At 43.0% G+C, this 22719-nt stretch overlaps 1 protein-coding gene across 1 annotated transcript in view; it reads right to left on the minus strand.

Moving 5' to 3' along the window:
* Positions 1–264: 264 nt before the first annotated feature.
* GRK7 (G protein-coupled receptor kinase 7) overlaps positions 265–22719 on the minus strand; it is a 44267-nt gene continuing 21812 nt past the window's right edge. The window contains exons 3-4 of the mRNA XM_020970940.2: positions 8884–9158; positions 265–2935 (exon numbers count right to left, since the gene is read on the minus strand). Coding sequence (XP_020826599.1) covers positions 2599–2935; positions 8884–9158 — 612 coding nt within the window. The 3' untranslated portion in view covers positions 265–2598. The remainder of the gene's footprint in view (positions 2936–8883; positions 9159–22719) is intronic.

Genomic DNA, 22719 nt, shown 5'->3' on the forward strand with positions numbered 1-22719 from the left:
CCTCTGAGATTACACCCAGTTTACCACATTCATGTGATCTTCCTCATTAGACTACGAGTTCCCGGGGAGCAGAGTCTGTTTTTTGCCTTTCTTCGCATTCCCATCCCTTAGCACACTGTCTGGTACACAGTAGGTGCTTAATGAATACTCACTGACAGTATGATGGTGGCTGTCTGAATGGAGGGGTAACTGTGGATGAAATAGGTATTTCTGAGGTATTTGGCTTCACAGAGCACCTAGGTACAGCTTAGAATACAAAGCGGATTTAATAAAATGAATTTTTAATGGGTTGATTCCGTTTATTTAATTCCGCTGCTCATGAAACAGAAATTCTAGGACACTGCGCACAGACTTACACATGAACTTTACAAAACCAATAAAAGCATACATGAAGGGTCTAATTGACATATATTGATGATTTTTTTTATATTTGCATAAAGCTAAACCTGGAACCCTCTATTAATGGGATATTCTGGCTAAATTTAATCAAGTTCTAAGCAGAAAACACTCTCATCCCCCCAATTCTTTAGGTGGAAATCTTCCTAAAAATGTACATGTCCACTTTCCTAATGATAACTGCTTACACTTCATGGTTTGCAAAGCTCTTTATGTACCTTGATCCTCACAACAATCCTATGAGACAGGTGCTATTATAATCTCCATTTTATAAGTGAGGAAACTGAGGCTGACACAGATTAAATGATTTTTCCAGGATCACACAGCTAGTAAAGAGGCTGAATTAAAAATTCAGGTCTTCTTGACCAACACGGAACAACACAGTAATCATCCTTTGGTGATCTAGGCTCTTACAGAACATCCAAGTTATCACTCTGCCACAGGTCTGCCAATTTAGATAATGGAAGAAACTGCGCCGAATGTGTATTGACTCCCAGGATATGCCCTGAAACCTGTTCTGGTTTTTTTTTTTTATTACGTACCCGATAAGGGTTGGCATTTCCTTGTCATTTGCTTCTTTTCCATAAAGATCAAGTGTGAAAAAAGTACAGTATTAAGGTTCTGGTTAGTTGGATTTAAGTTAATCAAGATTCTAAGGCTGTATTTTTTGAAAGTCTTAAACAGGGTCAAGCTTTAAAAAGTTTCTTTGATCTATTCTCATAATTCGGGCATTTCTAGAAAAATCTGTGTGTGGGTGTATGTTGGTATGTGTGGACACATTTTCTGTATCTCCCCAGATCCTGATGTGAGTCCAAAAACATTTAATTTAAAGCGTGGAGTCTGGAGACCGCCATACAATGCTATGAGGGTGCGTATAATGTACAGAGAACTGTCATTTACCATCTGATTCTTGATCCTGTGTTGTCAGATTCCAAGCTCCTCCACTTTTTTTTTACTCCCTCGAAATCACAGAGGTCACTACACTGGGAAAATATTCAAGGGAAAGAGACTGTACTAGCTACATATCAATTATGTTCATTTTCACTTGGCCTATAATTTTTTAAAACAAAATTCTTTTAGAAATTCAGAATTCATGGTCTAAATTCTGGACTGGAGATTTAATTAAGTAGCCAAAACAACGGATCACACGCCTCACCTGCGAGGGTCGCTGCGAGGGCCAAACGAGATAACATTTGTAACGTTCCTAGCGCAGTGCTTGGGCACACAGTAGGCGCTAGGTAAATATTAGCTGCTATTTTTAGTATCATTACATGATACAGGATCTGAATTTGCTTTTGTGGGAAAAATTTAATCTCTTAGTATTTGCTCAAGCCATAGACCTACTGCATGAAAACATTTTTGCCTTTAAGAGAATTTTAAGTTAAAATAGTTAATTATTTAAAGGATTATAAAGAGATCCGTCAATGCAATTGAAAAGTATTCTATAATCTGTAATATTATCAAAAAGTCATAATTTCTCTTTTTAAAAGGCAAAGTCAACAATTTTTCCTCCCTTAAAGTCTTTTATTTAAACTACTCAGAATAAGAAAAAGTGAAAGATGAAGAGGGGAAACAAAATAAAAATGACTGTTTACCAAGAATTGCAAATGGTCATTTTCAGAACACACCACAGAGTTCCATTCTCTGTCTCAGGGACTTTGCGTAATTCATAGGGACATGACGGTGAAGTGCTCATACTTTCAGTTTATCAAAATAAACCCAAGTGTTCCTTTTCCTAGTCTTCACTAAAAATTGACACATCATCTGACTTTGTCAACCCAAAATAAAAAAAAAAAGTAATCTCTTTAGTGGAGGAAGGGAAAAAGCATTTATGTAGTGCCTCCTGTGTGCCAGGCACTGTGCCTTATAAGCACTTATAACTTGGCCTCAGCCTCCTTTCCTCATTTGTAAAATGAAGGGTATGAGTGCCAGACTTTGATTTGGAAGACCTGGGTTCGAATTGTGCCTCAGACACTATTGGCTACATCACTATGGACAAACTGCTAAGCTCTCAGATATTTGTAAAATATGACTACTGTAGCTGCTCTACCCACCTTGCAGGGCTGCTAGGAAGCATTTTGCATTTATAAATGGAACCTTACTGTTAGTCCAGTTTCACAGTCTGTGAAATGCTTCTGATTGATCAAACCCTATCCAAGAGATTTTCCAAGTGTTTGAAGTGTTCCACAATCAGGTCAAGGCTTACAGTAACATACACACCCCAGACTTGGCTGTGCTGCCGTTTACACAGTCTGACAATCTGTTGGGGTCATTGAGTTCCTCAAAGAGTCCTGTTTCTATAATTTCTTCTTGCCAGGCTATAGGAACGGCACCTGTTGCAAATTTTTTAAAGAACTTTCTATCTTTTTCATCAAATTCGATGCCCTTGACCTCAGAGAAATCTTCAATATCAGCGATGTCTTTGGCATACACCACATTTGGGTCTGGCACAAAGGGGGGTTCGATGAGGCCAGCCTCCAGTCGGAAAAAGTTGATTGTTTTGAAGAAAGCGTGTTTCCTGGGATCATCTCCTTCTTCTCTGTAAAGACAGGAGACAGGCAGCTGAAATTTAACAAGCCAACACAAAGCAGCAGTTTTGAAAAATCAGTGCATTCAATGAGTGACCTGATCTTCCATCAACACAGACTGAGTCTCCTGTAACCCAGAGGCTGGAGACAGACCTTCCACCTTCCTTCTTACTGTAAGGGAGTAAGAGAAGCTGAGAACAGGAGCCTCTGAGGCAGACACAGCTTTAGTGCACAAACTCCTAAGTGAGTGAAGGGTTAAAAGATGGATGGTAAAAATAATGAATGCTGCTTGGTATATTATTTTTTTTTCTAAGCAGCAATTCTAGGATGTTGTTTGTGTCTATGAGGCATGGCCACAGAAGCAGTGAGTCATGGACAGGCAATTATCATACCCGAGGCTCCAAGCAAGACTGTAGAGTTCCTTGTTCCCGACTGTCCTCCTCCTATTCCCAGACCCCGTTAGCTTAGATGATGGAGGCCTGGGAGTAAACACAAGATTACTTTCTGCTTTCTTATCTGTCAGGATGGCACCAGACCATGCAACCAATTACGTTCTTTACAAGATTTGGGCTATTTAATGACAGAATGGAGACATGTCTAACGTCTTTTTGGTGCCGTTCTCCCTGGAGACTGGGGGAAGAGATAAAATGGTCTTTGAAAGTCACTTTCATCATGGCCACTCAGCTCTGAGTCATCGTATCAACAACATTTATTGAATGTAACAAATCAAGTTATTATTATCATCATTTTGGTCTGGGCCTGTGTGTGATTTCCTCTGTACAAAGAACTCCTGCTATGGAAACTCCCTCCACTGATGCACAGACACATTTCACAGGGGTATGGCATAGGAGGCACTTAACAAATATTTATTGATTGATCACTGTAGGGCACAGAGAAGTTGACTGATTTACCCAGGATCACAAAGCTGACATGTTTCAGAGCAGGACTGGACTGTAGGTCTTGACTGCATGACTGGCCCTTTGTTCACCATGCCACTCTTCCTCTTACTAAAAAATTGCTAATATCTATCAGTCTGTCTATGTCTGTCTGTCTATCTACTTGTCTATGTATCTGTCTATGTATGTCTATCTCTGTCTCTACCTATCTATGTATGTGTCTATTTATATCTGTCTATCTGTGTCTTTCTATGTATGTCTCTCTGTGTGTATCTACCTATCTATGTATGTGTCAGTCTATATGTCTGTCTATCTTCATGATGGGGGTGATGATAATGTTGATTGTGGGTCCCTTTCTGTCAGACTTAAACTCCAAGTAATGGGATGGTAAAGATTAGAGTAACATACACTCTTCAGACATTATCTAGTTCACTCTTTCTCAGCTACTATGGTGACAGACAATCACCAGGCTCTACCTGAATCCCTGAGAGTTCACTCTCTCCTACACAGCCTGTTCTAAAGCTGACTTCTCACCTCATACCCAGAAAACTGGCAAAGATGATAACATGTAAAGTCAATGCTGGAGGGGCTGTGGTAAGGCAGGTATGCTAACACACTATTGGTGGGCCTGTGAATGGATCCAAATGCTTTGGAAAACAATTTGGAACTACATGGGAAAAGCGACTGAACTATTTACCTCTCTGACCCAGTAATACCACTATTAGACATACACTTCAAGGAACTCAATCACAAAGAGAAAGGTCTCATATGTATCCACATCTTTACAGCAGTAGAGAGGTAGCATGTTATAATCAAGGACTAATTTTAGTGTCAGGCAGACTTGGGTTCAAGTGCCCCCTAGTTCACGTGCTAGCTGGGCAAGTACCTTGAGCTAGGCTTGGCAGCTAAATGGACCAGTGGATAAAATCAGGAAGACTCGAGCTCCAATTCAACTTCACACACTCACTAGCAAGTCACTTAGCCTCTGGCTGCCTCAGTAAGATGGGGGTAATAACAGCACCTACCCCTCAGGGTTGTTGTGGGTGAAAAACCGTAAAGCACGTTGTGGTGCCTGGTACATAGCAAATGCTTAAGAAATGCTTCCTTTCTTCCTTCCTTCCTCTCTATTTCAGCGCCCCGCACAGCAGATGAGATACTAATCTACCTCAGTGGAGGGAATTTCTACTTTGAGAATTCACTAATGAAATCTCAGGTCTCAGCCAAACTCTACCCTCTACACACACATGCTTTAAAGGAAAGGGTATAACTGGATCATGTTATAGAAAATAGGGGCTTTAATAAGGCTTTAAGGCAAGCTGTTTGCTGTGCAGTGGGCATCCACAGACGGCTTCCTTCTGGATTCTTCGCTCAGGGCCATCCCAAAGCGCTCTTGCAGTATCTATTCAAACACTTCCACCGTGGGATGAACCCAAATCAGGAGCTCCAGAACGCAATGCTCTAATATTTTGCATATTTTCTTCTGAAACCACCCCCGTCAGCGTCGCTGGACCAAGAGAGCAGCAGGGTTGCCATCTACTGGAACCTACTAATATGAAGCTCTTCTAGTTCCCAGCCTGGAGCTTGGGGTCCTGTACCTCTGAGACCTTCCTTCTGTGGCTCAGGGTAAGCCTCTCAGATGATTTTTGCTTTGCTGCAATTAAAGTGGAGGGTCTTGAGTCCCACGGGAACAAGTCAGCATGTAGACCACAAGAGAGCAATGAATCTACCAGGGCATGGTAGGTCCGCTGGACTCTGGCCAGGGAAGGCCAGCAATGCTATTCTGGAGGAGCTGGAGACGAGTCCCGTCCCCCCCCCCCCCGCCTCCTGACTGCAGGAAGGAGTACATTCTTGCAGAGGTCAAAAGTACACAAGAAAACTAGCTCTGAGGAGCTTTAACTGATGCAGCTAGAGATAGCTGAGAGGCTTAGCAACCTCAGGGAGCCTTACAAGACTAATTTTTACATCAGGGACAGCCGGTCTTTAATAGCACACTCTGGCAAAACAAGGCACAGATGGGCCAGCCTTCTCCTTCTGATGTGGCTAGCTATAGCCTCTTCACTTCTAAATCCACATTCCCACCAAATTAGGGGAAATCACAAGCTACTCTGAGGTTCCATTACCTTTCCCAAAATGTTCAAACCTGCTGGGGGTAGGGTCTATGCTTCAAACCTCTCCCTCTCTCCCACAGGTAGGCCAGTAGCTACCTGATAAATGATTGCTGAAGATGAGGATGGAGCCAGAAAACGACCCCCCTTGTCTCACCCCCACCTCATGTGTCCCAGTCATTGCTGAGCTGGGAACATTAAAGCTGCCTTAGAGATGCTCACCACCATTCTGTTATTAGGTAGTACTCGGGGACTTTGTTACTTTTGGACCGGGCCCCCGGCAGCTAGCGGTGTGTGTGTTTTTTTACCCATCACCCTGAAGTTTGGTTTGGCATACAGAGGAGAAGCTCTCAAGAGAGGCAGCATCTTGCTCATTATCCAGGGAGCCAGAGAGAGAAGACTTCTGCTCATTAATGCAGTGGAACAGGTTTCAGGGAACTGACAGGAGCTCTCTCCCCATTTCAGAAATCACACTGAGATGGGAAGCAGTCCCTTTATATTAACTGAGGCCGGAAAGCACCTGCTTATGTATGAAGCCTCTGCTTGGGTATAATGTGTGGTCAGTCAAGCCCAGCCCAGATGTCGGGATCATCTGGGAGGGCTGTGTCTTTTGGAAGCACTTCTATCAGACACCTCAGAGCTTCATGTTGTCCTTTCCTGCTGCACTTAGGAGCCACGTGATAAAAAGATACACACGAATGTCAGGGTAAGCCCGGCTCCAAGCTTAAAGGCTTGCCATCTTGTCTTTGATAAGAACATACCTCATTTAACCCCATGAGGTAGCTGAGTATGGTGTTAGGAAATATTCCTGGCTCGTCAGGAATAATAACAGACAGGTCACAAAGCAGGAACAGGGACTGAGGTAGAATCAGCTTTAGAGAAAAAGACTTTCCAAGGACCTGGATTTTTATCTTTATTTTAAACGTCCAAACACAGCCCAGAAAAGGACACTTGGACCCTGGGCTGAGCCATCTGTAATCTTGGAATGTGTTCAGGTTTTAGAAAAACATTCGCTTGTGTTTTGTTATTTGAATGAAACTTTTTTTTTAAAAGAATCAATGAGGAGTTGGAATGAAAACCTTGGAGGATGTGTTACTGAACAGCTGTTATTTATATGCTGTGCTCCCTAACTTCACAAACAGTTATTCAAGAAAATCACGACAACAGATGCTTTGTAGTATAAAGTTTGGGGCAAAAACCATGCTTTACGACAGCATTTTCCTTGGGCCTTTCATCCATTTTCTATTTTTAAAAAGCATACCACATGACTTTCAACTAAGGCGAACCATAGAATTCGGACATCCAATTGAGAATTATGAGATTTTTACCGCTGGAAGCGCCCTCATGAGATAGGTTTTAAGAAAAGCAAGGTTCAGGGTGGACAATCAAGTATTATCTTCATCACCTTTGTAAGCTCTAGGTTTGGAATGGCTTTCAGAATCAAGTTAGCTAATTATTAACACCCACAATGAGGAAACTAGTCTAATCACACCCTGATTTTTTGACCCAAACCAGTATAACCCAGCTTGATCACCAACCCTATTCGTTAGACTTGCCTCCAGATAGCTTTCCTACTTTTAAAGTCCATTCTCAAGGGGCAAAGATCGGTCACTAAGGATATCTAGAAGAAAATACTGCAGCCTAGGGAGGCAACACCAAGCATATCTGGAGCAACAGCAGCATGGGTGAAATAAGGAATAAGCCTCCCAAGGTGACTACTTCAAAGACAACTATACAGCCTTGGGGGTGAAAGCACGGCTGTGTTTGTTTAAAAATCAGTCACATGACTTTAATGAACTAAATCCATAAAAGCATCAAAAGAACTCAAAAAGATGGACATAAACCTTGAAAGCTTATGAAATCTGGGGGGAAATTTTAATCAAGAAGTAGATTAAAGAACAGAATGGGCTGAATGGAGCACAAAAATGTAGTTGGCAGAAAAATAACACAACAACCCAGTAAAACTTTAAGGAAACTGTATGTTGAGTATGAAGGGCATTGGATTTGGAAACAAAGGACCTGGATTTGAATCCTGGCTCCGGTACTATATATCCATGTAACATTGGCTGAGTCACTAAATCTCTCTGGCTTCTGGTTTCTTCACTGGTAAATAGAAGAGGTTGGATGAGATGACCTTCAGGAGCCCCTCCAGTTCTAAATCTTTTATAATACATATTCATTCAGAGTCTCAAAACTAATCCTAACAGTAGAGAGAAAACAGTTTAATCAAACCATGTTTTGTATAAAGGGACTGATTTTATCTCAGCATGATTTCCTAAATAGGGAACCTGCAACATACCACCAATTTTGTTTCTGTTTTAAACTTTACTTTTTTTTTTTGCAAGGTAACTTGAGTTTACTTTTTCATTTTGAGAAGCAATAAAACTGACACATCCTCTATACCCCAACCCAGTAGCATACTTGTTACCTGACTGACAATATAGTTTGGTATTTATATAGTATACAGATGGTTAGAATGACAAGCACCAATCAATCAACCAACAGGTATTTGCTACTAAGGGTCAGGCATTGTGCTAAGTGCTGGAGCGAGAAGAAAAATGAACATAACGCCTCTCCATAAGGTGCTTACGTTCTAATGAGAGAGAGGGACAAGAGGTAGCCTGTGCCTGGCAAGCCAAACTACCGTCACCACCTTGACCACCAGAGAGCCCAAAAGCCTTGGGTATAGCAATGCTTCTGTGATGTCCACAGCCGTCACCCCGGGGAATAACCCTTTTGGAGATGCAACGTAACCACTACAACTCCAGGGGCTTTGGCCACCGGTGCTGAAGGCCCCAAAAAGAAGGTTCTTGCCACCAAATTCCTTGGCACTGTAAAACGGTTCAACATCAGAAACGCATCACTGTTCAATGACAAAGCATTTTCATTGATCCAAAGCAGCCTAAGTAATCACTGTTAATAAGACTAACACTAGTTACACAGCCTACCTATGTTTACCTGCTTCCTAAGCGTTGTTCTGCTTTTTTGGCTAGGAAGAGACGACATATGTCTTTGGCTTCTTCTGTGAAGCCTGGGTGTTGGAATTTGACTTCTTGTTTCAAGGTTCTCTGCTTTAAATCTTCTTTGCTGACCTTTTCTTTGTAATCTTTGAATGGCGTTCGCCCAGCTACCATTTCATAAATGCTACACCCCATTGCAAACCAGTCCACAGGATAGGAATAACTTTCTTCTTCCTTCAGGATTTCTGGAGCCATGTAACCACTGGTTCCAGCCTGTAATGAAAGGGGGATGGGGAAAGTTTTACAGTTTGGTTAATTTTTGAAAATTATGATTATAGTCAACTCTTGATTACTCTAGGACTAATCATCCAATCTGTGGATTCTCCCGGTACTTGCCACCTCTCCCCTTTTGTTGCCCAAATTTGAGGCAGTTGCTGGTTCATCATATTCCCCAAGAGATGAAACTTAAAGCAGCTAATTTTACTACCTTTGGTGGTTCTCCTCCAGGAAAATCCTCATTTGATATCCGATGGTGGTTTGGGAGGGATCCTAGTTTCTTCAACTCTATGCCACAAAAATAACTTGGGCCACAGTTCTGCTGACTCCTGCCAACCTTAAGACTTCCAGTACCAGCTTGGTGATGGGCTGCATGTCTGTTGTCCAAAGACCAAACTTAGCTAAGGTCAGAGAGGCTCAAAGCTTTTCACACAGCTAATGTGAGTGTAAAATGGGGACCACACATTGTATCTAATGAGATAATAGTTCTAAAACAGCACAATGCCTGGCACATAGTAGGGGCTTAATAAAGTCTTGTTCCTTTTCTATAAATCAAAGGATCACAGGGTCATACATCCAGAACTGGAAGGGCTCTCAGGTCAGCTAGTCCAAACCTCTCATTTTACAGATGAGGAAACTGAGGCAGACATCGGGTTAAGCGATTGTTTTAAGGTTACAAAGCTAATGTCAGGGTTATGATCTGAACCTAGTCTCTGGCTGTAGTAGGGGCTTAGTAAAATCTTGTTCCTTGACATAAATCAAAGGATCACAGAGTCATAGATCCAGAAGTAGAAAAGCTCTCAGGCCATCTAGTCTAATATTCTCTTTTCCATGTACCAGGCTGCCTCTCCAGAGAAGACTTACGCAGTGTCCCACAGAGCACCTTGGGAGTATTTCAATATTTTGCTTATAGTGGGGAAGGATGAACAGCTGCCCATCTGCTATCCCTTGATTTCACCACATGGGGTCATAGCTGGGAGACCATGTAATTTAAACCCCTCGTTTTAGAGAGGAGGAAATGTAGGATCAGAAAGGGTGAATAACCTGTCTACCGCCATGCAGCTAGCAGCCAGCGGTGGGGCCAGGATTTGAATCCAATCCTGATAACATGAGCTTTTCTGAGATTTTCCAGAATTAGAAAGACATGTTTTATTGGGGCTGCTCCTTAAAACTAAACTTGATCCGTGTAATTCTGGAGCTTAAGGGTGCAGATTAAGTGGTTATATCTTCAGGTTTTGTCTGGGTGTGTTTGATTTTTGTGGTTGTTTTTTTTAAAAATGGTTTCCCCCGGATAGCTATGTCATGAGTGATGATCATGTTTTAATTATAAAATATACTCAATACTGTGTTTTCACCAGTACCATATATAAAATTCTGGGGGGCAGACAAAAACCCTCTGTGACAGCTTCTATCTAGGTCCCAAAGAAAGGTGTAAATAATGACAATACAACCACCACCTTCCCTTTATAAAAATGCATGGTACAAGTAATGCATTTAGCATGATACATTTAATGACTGGATTATATGCTGGAGCAAGCACTTGAGAGCTGATTGTTAAATTTCCAGCATGAGCATGTACATTTTGGAAATAGGTAAATGATAGAAATCAGGGCTTGATTTTATTGTTTTGTGATTTCTAGACTTAAGAAAGTGAAGGGGAAAAACGTTAATAATACAGATAGATTAAACTTTAAAGTGTGTCAAACTTATTGTTATTAGTTTTTGAGAGTCAATTGTTAAACGTTTACCAGTAGTTACCTTGGTTATAACTTCTTTAAGCAAAGTAAAGCAGTGCAGTCAGATCATGACCCCTCTGCAAACTTAGCTTGGCAGAGCCTCATATAAGAGATCCGTGGTTTGCTTCTGGCCTTTCTATTAAAGCCTTTCCAGTGTGGTAGAGCTTTTGAAAACTCAATCACTTCCACCCCAAAGCGAAGGATTAGAGTATAACTTTAGACTCAGAAATACATGCAAAGGGAAAAAAAACAGCAGGAAGAGAAGGTCCTTCCATTATTTTAAAAGTGCAGCATTTCATTATTATTTTGCAGTTATTCCTACCTATTACCAGAGGATTTAGAGAGAGGGGGCACAGAGCGTGGGCATGTAGAAGTAAACTGACATATGGACAGTCCCAGGAAGACAGTGATAAGCTTAAAAACAAGAGTAAAAGAGACTTTGGGAAGAATTTGGAATCTAGGTACTGAGAAGAATATTCTCATGCAAAAAACCACAACTCCATGATTTCACCTCATGCCCAGTAAATTGGAAAAGATGACCATCTACGGAAATGTCCTATGTTGGAGGGGCTGTGGAAGGACAGTCACCCTCATGTACTGTTGGTGGAGGTTTGAACTGGTCTCACAGTTCTGGAAAGCAATCTCCGGTTATGCTAAGAAAGTGACTAAGTGACAGCCCAAGGAAATCAAAGATGGAAGGGGCCCCTATGACCACTGCAGTGCTCTTTTTTAGAGTAAAGAACTGGGAGGAAACAAAGTAGGCGCTCACTGATTGGGAAATTAGAAAATAAAATGCGGTGCTTAAATGTAATAGAATATTACTGACATGATAAATGTGAAGAATTCAGGGAAGATGTTGATGAACTGATGCAAACAGAAGAAAGCAGAACCAGGAAAATAATATACATAATGACTCGAATGTTAACAAAAAGAATAATCTGAAGAAGCGGAATGCGGCACAATGACCATGCTCGGTCTGAGAGAAGAGTTAAGACAATCTACCTCCCTTACTGCAGAGGCGGGAGGCTACGTCTATGGAATATTTCAGATACTGTCAGACACAGCCAACCTGTTGGTTAATTTTCCTGAGCTGTGTGGTTTCTTTAGAAATCTTTTTTTCAAGAGACTTCGGGGGGATATATTTGGAAATGACTGTGATGTAAAAACAAAAGACATCAATAAAAATAAGGTAAAGAATTTAAAGTGACAAGACTATCCCCCAACTGTCAGTCTGCAGCTGGCCATTAATGAGGCCTAATGGCCAGCACAAACAGAAATCAAACAAACACAAATGTTGTTGTTGTTCCATCATTTCAGTCATCTCACTCCCCACGACCCCACTTGGGGTTTTCTTGGTAGAGATATTGGAGTGGTTGGCCATTTCCTTCTCCAGATCATTTTACAGATGAGAAAGTGAGGCAAACAGGGTGAAGTGACTTGTCCAGGGTCATACGGCTAGTAAGGGTCAATTCAGGAAGATGAGTCAGGATTAAGTAGCAAATACAGGAAAGAAAGATCTAGGGGTGACAACAGACATAATTAAGAAAAATGAGGTCGAGGAACGTTAAGTGACACACCCAAAATCACACAGGTAAGTTAAGAGTTGGCCCTGGGTCCTCTGACTATGCCACTGTCCTAAGGTACAGAATAGCTATTGATTTGCATTGGTAGAGGGAGTTTTCTCACTGGAAGTTCTCTTTATTAATAAAATCACAGATCCAGACCAAAATAAACCAAAAAAATATTCTTTTATCCTTCTGACCAGCAGTTCTCTAACTTTTTGGATTCAGGACCCTTTGATATTCTTAAAATTGAAGACTCCTATACACTCTAAAAAATTATTGATGGCCCCAAGAACTTGTGTTTATTTGGGCTACATCTATCAATATTTACCATATTAGAAATTAAAACTGATAAAATTTAAAAATACTAATTCATTTAAAATACCATTATATGCTAACATAAATAACATTTTAAAGGAAAATAATTATATTTTCCAAAACAAAAAGAAAATTAGTGAGGACAGTGGTATTGTTTGACTTATTTTTGCAAATCTCTTTAACATCTGGCTTGATAGAAGACAGCTGAATTTTCCTCTCTACTTCTGTGCTGTGATATTGCTTTGGTTAAAGTATATGAAGAAAATCCAGTCTCACAGACAGAGGGAAGGGAGGATGATTTTAGAAGGCAGACAGCACCTTAGTAGTATTGTGAAGAGGGTCTCAGAGAACTCGAGGGCTCCTGGACCACAGTTTTGAGAACCACGCTGCCTTTCATGAAACGCTTCTTTCTCTAAATAATGCTTCGTGCATAAGTCTTGGACAGCTGTGAAGGAAAGGAAGAAAGAGCCAAGCACCTGGGGGCCAGAGATTTGACTGGAGGACACACCCTCTCACATCCTCACACACCCCTAAGACTCAGGGGCCACCCCCAACAGGGGTGTGGGTTTAGCAGTGATTGGCAACTGGGTGGTTTGGGTCGCTCGGATTGGTTGAAACTCAGGGCACCCCCTGGCGTTGGATGGCATCCAGTGCACACAGGACACAGGACGCATTTCATGATGAAGTGGAATAAGATGAAAGGTTCATCTAAAACTCGTAGCCTGCTTTTAATTCTAGTTCCTGCTGGAAAAAAAAATCTTCCTGGTCACTGTGTTCTTTATTGACTTCATACTAATTACTGCAGGGATCGAGAGCTGGAACAGGCTTTAGGAATCACTGGAGTTCAACCCACTTTGCAGATGAACTAAGGGACTCATCCTAGGTGACCCAGGTTGTGCAAAATGAATGCTGGATTTTGGAGTGGGAGCCCCTGGGTTCAAATCCCAGCACATCCAGCCACTGATTATCTCTGGCCTTGGACAAATAACTTCTCTGGATGTCCATTCTTCTCATCTGTAAGATAAAGGGGATAAAGGGAAGGGTTGGACCTCAAGGTCCCTTTTAGCACTAAATTTACGGACCTATTAGAAGCAACAGGGTCAAATCTGAATCCAGGCCCTCTGACGTAAATCTAGAGACCACTTTCCAATTCTTTCCTTTGAAAGGACTGGGAGAACACAACTAATAGGATTGTGTGGGTCAGGGTGATGATGCTTTGCATACGGCAGTTCGCATGGGCCACAGACTCCCCGTGGCATCTGGAGCTTTACTGTTAGCCCTTTGGGTTCAAGAATACAGGAAAATAGCCACCTGCAAGGCTGCGTCAATAAGCCCTCCTGGAGCTTTCCTTGGGGCCATTTGGGAGACGTTCAGGGCTGGTGTTATGGGCTCAGTCTAACAAACGGAGAACATGGGAATGAATGAGTCTCATTAATTATACCTGACTTAAGGCCCCTGTCCCTACCCCTCTGCTTCTCTCTACTCTCCTGGTGCAACCACTTGCAGAAAATTAGAGAACACTCCTTGCAATCAACACATTGTTGTATCCCTTCAGTTGGTTTAATTTTTTTCAGGTCCTTGACCTCAAGGTCAAAGCTGATAAGAGACATCTTTCCATACAGGCAGACCTATAACATTCTATGGGCACCAAAAACTCCAGGTAAGTAGCAGTAAAAAACAAAAACAAAAACAAACCAACCCAAAAACCAGACCCACCACACCCCTAACATTTCTACAGGCTTTAAGGTTCACAAAGCACTTTCCCCAGCACATTTGGGAGGCAGCAGAGGGGCCTGGATCTGGAGTCAGAGGACCCTTAAGAACTGCATCCCCTTGGGCTAGTCATTTAACCTCAGAGGGCCTCAGTTTCTTCATTCATAAAATGAAGGTATGAAATGAGATGTTCTTTGAGGCCTCTTCCATTCTGCATCTATGATCCTGAGACCTCAGTGACTTGGTAGTGTAAGGATTATCATTCCCACTTTACAGATGAGGAAACTGAGGCTCGACTGCATTAAGACACTTGTCCACGCTCACAAAAGGCAGTAAACCTCAGGGCCAGAAATCAATCCCTTGTCCCTCTGCTTCAAGGCCATTACTCACCATCCTACCATTCCCCACTTACTAGCCTTCTATAATCAAACAATCTTCTATTTGTAAAGCAAATGCTAATTTTCAAAACACAAACGCACTATCTCCTGGTGGGTGTAGGCAGAGTACATATTGTTATTGCCTCTATCTTACAGGTGAGGAAACCTTCATTCAAAGGGTTTATCTGGCTAAATAAATGGCAGAGATGGTCTTAAAACTCGGGCTTTCCCTATCACGTCAGAGTCAGAAGGAACCTCGGGCACCCACCTGAACGTGAATAAGAACTTGCCTGATACCCAGGCTGGTCCCCCAGCCTTCAGTAAGGACTTGCAGGTCCGTGGCTGTGCACGTACGGGTCCTCACTGCTTGTCCATGGAAGAACAGGCGTGGGAGAGAACCTTGCTGCTGGAAACATGAGCAAAGCTTGGTCTTCCTACGGTTCTTCTACATCCCACCCATTCTCACACTTGCTTCCAGCCTGCCCTCACACACAGGCTGCCTACATCCCATGGGCACATAACAACAGACTGACCTGCGAACTTGATAACCACATCTTTTTGGGGTGCCTCACAGACAGCTCCAGAACAAAGGGCATAGAAAACGGCAGGAGAGGCTGCATGGGGCAGCAACAAGTAGGTCCACACTGTCATCTTGGGTGGGTTCTCAAGCAGTTCCATCAGTCATCTCCAAGGTTTTCCGGATGTGTAAGTATGTGGGTGAAAGGATAGTGGATAGAGCACCAGGCCCTCTGAGTTCAAAACTGGTCTTCAGATACTTACTGTGTGACCAGGGGCAAGTCACCTAACTTCTTATGCCTCCGTTTCCTCCTTTGTAAAATGCAGATAATAACCTTTCACGGTTGTTGTGAGAATCAAGACAATATTTGTGAACTGCTTAGCATAAATGCCTGGCACATAGTAGATTCAGTGTAAGTGTAGGTATCATTATCATATGTTGGGTTTTAATTTTTTCTTGTCTCCTAGTATCACTGCTTTGTCTGACCCATTTTAGCTTTCAGAAAGTCTAATTCTTGATAAAGATTACCACCTTCTAGTCTAAACTACGAATTCGTCTTTCTGATCTTCCCTCCCTAACTCTGGATTCATTTAACAGTACATTTTGTATCTCAGGATTCATTTCTCCCAGCTTATCCTGCAGTCCTTACAGCCAAATCACCCTTTTCCCTGATTGTCCACTAGGATCTATGGACTCCTCTCTCTTCTCTTGGGTCTCCATAGTATTACTTCATAAAATGTGTCTGACACTTTCTTCTTTTCACTCCTATCTCCAGCCTCAGTTTCTGTATTGGGGATGTGTGCTTGCATTGGACTCTGATACTTTCCAAATTCTTGGAGACAAGTCCAGCTTGGGTCTGGATGTTACGGCCAAAACCATCCCCAACACTTCCCAGGAATTCCTAGGGTTTGGCTCAGTCTCCCAGCGACCCGACTTAGGTTCTGGCCTTGGCCCCTTACCTGTCTCCTTTGCTCAATATCAAAACTACTCAGGTAGGGCTGTCTGGGCAGTGGTCTGGGCACTAGCCTGGCCCTGTCTTCTGCTGTGGATCTGGGCTGCTTGGATGCTATATCTCCCACCTATCTTGGCTTGTCTCAACTCTGATAGTCGTGCAGTCATGGGCTGAGTTAGGTAGCTTATAGCAGCTTCTCTTTTATTTTCTTTATCATTATTCCTCATAATGCTTCCCCCTCCCCCCTTTACTGAGATGTTGGGGGGAGAAGATTGAAGCTTTTACAGGTCCCACCCCACTAATTAGCCAGAAGTCCTAGTTGGAGATTGACTCCCATAGACTTTTTCTGTTAGCCCCACATCCATGCCTATCTACTTCAGAAAGTGCTTGGCAAAACTTTAATTGCTATAGAAATGAGAGTTGCTAGCATTATTACTGCCATGGAGGTAGGTGACAGAGGAGAAAGTCAGAGTCCTGTTCTCCTGGCATTCCTAATTTTGGGTATGGACCTGGACACAGCAAAGTGGACAGTAACCAATGAAGAGATTGGGGCATTTAGCATCGGGTGGGAGGGAGAGGCACAGTCCAAAGATACACTTTATCAGTGAATATGATGTTCATGGAAAATCTTGTTGTTTATGTTCTCGGCCAGAACATAGGACAAAGACCTCAAGTTCCAACTTGACCCTCCACATGTGAAATGGTCCATTTGTAATTTTATCACTGAACTAAAAGAGTCAGGGCCCTCTATGTTCTAGTTGCCTTTACTTGATTCACTTTGCTATGTTGGACCTTGGTGAGCAGGGGTGAAACAACCTCCCTGGCCTTCTCCTTTGCACAAAAGGGGAAACTGAAGAAACTCTGCCTGTGATCTTTCTGTTTATCCCCCTTCCCTTTCTTTCTCTTGTCTCTCTCCTTTCCTCCCTCTCTCCTTTTCTTTCCTCACTGTCTCCCTCTTTCTTTTCCCTTGTCTTTCTCCTCTCCCTCCCTTCCTCTTTCTTTTTTGTCCTCACTTTTTTCCTTTCTCTGTCTCTCTTCCTCTCTCTGCCCCTCTCCTCTTCTCCCTACCTTCATCTTTCCCTCTCCTTTTCTTTCTCCCTCCCTCTCTCCTTTTCTCTTTCCTCACTGTCTCCCTCTTTCTCTTCCCTTGTCTCTCTCCTCTCCTTCCCTTCCTCCTTTTCTGCCCTCACCTTTTCCTTTTCTCTGTCTCTTTCCCTCTCCTCTTCTTTCTCGCTCCCTCTTTCCTTCTCTCTCTCTCCTCACTGTCTCCCCTCCTCCCCCCACTCCCTCCCACAGATCATCCAACATCATAATCCAAACAGACCAGGGAATCAGAGTGTACATCTTTTGTTTGCCGTGGCACAAGAACTGTTGAACAGAGGAAAACGGCATGCTGAGCTGAGCTCTCTCAGCTGTTTCCTGGGGCTCCGTCCATCCTTCCTCCTAGGGGTGCCACTGCCTGCTTTGTTCTCTTTCCCAGCTGTCCTTCTGCCCCTTTAAGCAGTGGCCTTTGCAGACCTTGGAGGAATGCTGCTATCAGACCCCAGGACCCTGGACATCGCTTTAAGTGTTTAGGGCTTTTTTTTTTTACCCCCTCTTCATGCATGCTAGTTCCTGGGCTTCAGCCTAGGGGACAGATGGTTGAAAAGGTGGCCTGACTTTGCTCTTTGTCTCGACATCTTGTATTGTTTTGGTTGCTTACTCATTTTCTTCCACGGGAGGAGGGATTGGGCCTGGGGGGAGCCACTCCTTCCCAGTATCTTGTGACCTCTGTGAAAGCCCCACCTTCCAAGGTCCCTACTGTGATGTCACAGTGCCCAGGCTCCATCAGGAATCACCTAGGAATGGTGTGGGGTGGATGGGGGTGGGGGTAAAGGGGTAGGGTCCTTTAATTACTCAAAGTTTCCCTTTGCTGTCTTGTTCTTGCAAACTGAGACAAATTTGGTGTGACTGTGGTTACTGCTTAGCTCTCCCCAGGCCTGTCAGCCTTTCAGGTCAGTGGGTTTGTCTGACTGCTATGTGGTGTGGCCAGCTGATGAAAACATGTTTTCTAACTGCATCCCCCAGGATGTCCAGGACAAATCAGACTAAGCACAAAACTTCGTTCAATTCAATAAACATCAATTAAGCACCAAGAACGTACAAGGCGCTAAGCTAGGAGCTTGGGATTAAAAAAAGAAAAAAAAACTAATCGGTTTCTGATCTCAAGAAGTTTACATTCTATTGAAGGGGACTTGTGTATACACACATGTGTGTAATATGCATGTAGTATGTGTATGTATGTACACATGTACAGTAGGTATAGAAAATGTGATATACCTATTACATATATGGATATATACAGAAAAAAATAAACATGTGGTGGTTGGGGAGATGGAACACATACACTCTGGGGAAGGATAAGCATAGATACGGAGCTAGAAGAAACATCAGAGACCATCTAACTCCCTTCTTCTACAATTGAGGAAACTGGGGCCCAAGAAGACTGAATGTCTTGGCCATAATCACACAGGCGGTATCACCGGGAGCATCTCAACCCATGTCTTCAGAGTCTAGAGCCAGGGCCCTTCTCTTTGTACCATTCTGTCTCCCTCTAGTAAAGAAAGGCTTTTTGTAGGACGTGGTACCTGATTAAGCCTTGAAACAAACTAGGGATTGTAGGAGCAGACATAAGAATGGGGTGACTAGAAAGATGGTAGTGTCCTTGGCAGAAATAGATAAGTTTAGGGCAGGGATGAGTTTAAGGGGAAAGACCGTGCGTTCCATTTTGGACACAGTGAGTTTGTAATGTCAATGGGACATCCAGGTAGAGTTGTCCAGCGGGCAAGCTAGTGATGTGGGGTTCGAGTTCAGAAGAGATCAAGGCTGGATCTACAGCCACTTGAAAAGAGAAGATAATCGAATTCAGGGGGAGATGATGAAATGAAATCAACAAGAGAGAATGTGTGAACAGAGAAGAGAAGAGGGTACAGGACAGATGGGGGATACCAACAATGCTCGTTAAGCAGAAGATCAATGATGACCTAGCAAAGGAGACTGAGAAGGATCAGTCAGAATGAGTAGGAAAATGACAATAAGAGGGCAAAAATGGCAGGCAGCAGTACTGAAAACTATAGAGGTCTGAGAAAGTTGGCCTTGTCAGGAAGAGGGACCACTTTTTCCACAGAAACTAAAGCAAAAGAAGACTGAATATATGATGATGGTCAGGAGTTCTGAGTTGGGAAATAAAACAGAAGAGGGAGCTCATGAAATATGCAAGTTAGACCACCGGTGTTTTTCTTATACAGCTTAGTTTACAAGCGGCTGCTTGTAAGCCTAATCTGCCTGTATTTTGTTCAGCAACACCACTTTGCCTCATCACATGCCCAGGAATCAAGATAGGATCTATGATCTATAGGGGTAGCATAGGGTGAGAAACTCTGTGGCTATTCCATAGCTTATCACATATACTGCTGATGTCTGTAGTAACTCATAAGGATAGTCCTACTTCTCTACTAGTGTGTTATGCCATTGGATACTGACAAACATTCAGTGCTAAGACAGTAATTTCCATGAGGACAGAGGCTATCTCTTACTTAAACTTCGTATCTTCTTCCAAAGCCTTCTGCACACAGTAGACACTTAAGAGGTTTATTGAACTGAATTGTTGGGCGATGGTCAAAAAGTAATGAATTAATTGCCTCCCTTTCTACCCACTCTACCCCAATTTACACAATGGATGGGGGACCATGGGCCATTTTACATTTTTTACTATTTCATGAGTTGCTATGCCCAATCCCATCCCCAATTTCACTTGGTGGCCAACCTTCACGTAATAAGAATCTCCATATTTAGCTAGGATGGTTCTTAGGCAAAAGGGTCATGGACTATTTTTGGCTCCCACATTAAAGCCTTTCCAGTGTGGTAGAAACTGGTAGAGCTTGAGCCCTGCCAGCACAGCCTTCATCACCCCAGAGTCATCTCCACATCATGATGGGCATCAGAGTAGGGCTTTAGTGGAGGTACTCAGAAGAAAGTGTGGGATGTTTGCATCAATGAAGTTAGTACCCATGTTGATTAAGCCACAGATCTTTGAAAGCATTGTAGCAAACATTTTAGAAAGAGTCATTTATGCTACATAAACTACAAGAGAAGGCAGCTTGGTGGACTGGACAGAGAACTAGCCTTAACTTCAGGAAAACTTGGGTTTATGTCCTGCTTCTGACTCATACTGGCTTTGTGACTCTTGGTAAGTCAAGATTATAAATTGCAGAGCACATGCTGACTCTCATTGGCAGAGTTTCCTTAGGGGAGTTCCCCACAATAATGATAATATCATAGATTAGGATTCCACACCATCCTCTTCTTACTACCCCTTCCCCCAACTTAAAAAAATTCTGAAAAATATTTCTTGAAATAGTGAATGTGGACTAGAATCTCTCTGCCATCCTCTATGTATCTCTGTAATTGTTTACGTACCCAGCACTTATCCTAGAGGCAATTCTATTGGATCATAATTAACTAGTAAAAAGCATCAGACTTGGGAGACCCAAAGTAACTGACGCTGCTTATGGCCCATCTCAAGGTACAATTCTATTACGTTCTTCAAGCACAAAGTTCACTTTGCTGCCTACAAGGCAGAGACCGTCAGAAACCACACGACCTTTTTCCCTCCTGTTCAGGGAGGTTCCCCACAAAGAACAAAATCCAGGCTCTCCCCCAGAATTTAAAGCAGTGCTTCACAAGTGGTAGGCACCAATGAATGGCTGTTTGAGGAATGAACCCCTTTGTCCTTCAAAGCACTCTAGCCTTCTGTTCCTACAAATTTATTTCTCCTAATTCTCCCACAGGATCCAGTGCTGCACAGGAATCTTAGCGATCATCTATTTCAACCTCACTTTATAGAGAAGGAAACAGAGGAGGCCTAGGGTTTTAGAGGTAGCAGAATTGGGATTACATTTGATTCATCAGGCATTTATTAAACATTGTGTACATGGTATTGACATTGGGGAAGCAAAGACAAAAGAAACAATCCCTGCCATCACCCACAACTGTTCCATTTCTATGCTCTTGAACTCTGAAATGCCTTTACCTGATCAGAATCGATTACCATTTCATTTTTCCCTAAGCCTAATGACCCCCTGACCTCTAATCTCAGAGGCACTAAGATTAAGGAGGACTGGGATAAGCTTCTTGTAGAAGGTGAGATTTTATCTGAGATCTGAAGGAAGCCAGGGAAGCCAGAAGGCAGAGATGAGGAGGAAAAGCATTCCAGACGTGGGGGACAGTCAGAGAAAATGCCTGGCGTCCTGAGAGGGCATGTCTTGTTTGGGGGACCATAAGGAGACCAATGTCAAATGAGATGTAAAGAGATGGGAAGGGTTATGGTTTTAAATGAAAACCAGGATTTTATATCTGATCCTAGAGGTAATAAGGAGCCCCTGCAGTTCCCTGAATGGGGGGTAACACAGCTAGACGTGCATCGAGGGAAGATCAATTTGACATCTAAGAGACCAGAGTGGGGAGAAGGCCTTGGCTTGCAGACTCTGCAGCAGTCCAGGGATAATGTGACGAAGACCTGTTCCAGGGCGGTGGCAGTGTCAGGGGAGCGAAGGGGGTATAAATACCAGAGATGTTACCAATGGGGAAAAGGTAGGGCTTGGCAGATGACTGGATGTGGGAATGTGAGCTGCGATGACTGGGAGGATGGTGGTGTCCTGGACAGTAATAGGGAAGTCAGGAAGAGGAGAGGGGATTTTTTTTGAGGGAAGAGAAAGAGTTCAGTTTTGGACATGTCAAGTATAAGATATCCAGCTGAAGATGTCTAAGAGGCAGTTGGAGAGACACTGGAGGTCAAGAAAGAGGTTAGGGTTGGGATACTTATGTTCACCAAAGGTATTCAATACTACCATGGAAGATGTTTTGTACAGAGTAAAAACTGAAGAGGAATGCTCTGTAGAGGGTGAGATTCTCCAGGTACAGGAGCACCTGGCCTCTCTCCCCAGCTAAATTGTAAACTCTTGGAGGGCCGGGTCTTGTAACAGTTCTCTGTGTTTATTTGTACATAGCACAGTGGCCTGCACATAATAGGTGCTTAATAAATGTCTGTTGATGAAAATGACAGAGGTACCAACAAACTGAAGCAGTGCCTATGGGCTGTAGGCACAAAAAAGCCAGGGCTTCAAAGCTGGCCCCACTAGCCCCTCATTGCCTGCTTGCTCATCCTCCGTGTACAGACCCCACAAGGCAGAGAGAAGGTTGTTGCTGATGCCCTGGGCTTCCTCTCTTACTCAGTTATTAGCCCCTTCTGCCCATTTGTGAAATCCAGAGGTGGTCTAGAGCAGTGGCGTCAGACTCCAATCAACTTAGATAATCACAAGTTCCACGATCTGTGCTGTAGTTTT

This window comes from Phascolarctos cinereus, unplaced genomic scaffold, assembly GCF_003287225.1.
Source record: "Phascolarctos cinereus isolate Bilbo 61053 unplaced genomic scaffold, phaCin_HiC Scaffold_7;HRSCAF=346, whole genome shotgun sequence".
Classification (NCBI taxonomy): domain Eukaryota; kingdom Metazoa; phylum Chordata; class Mammalia; order Diprotodontia; family Phascolarctidae; genus Phascolarctos; species Phascolarctos cinereus.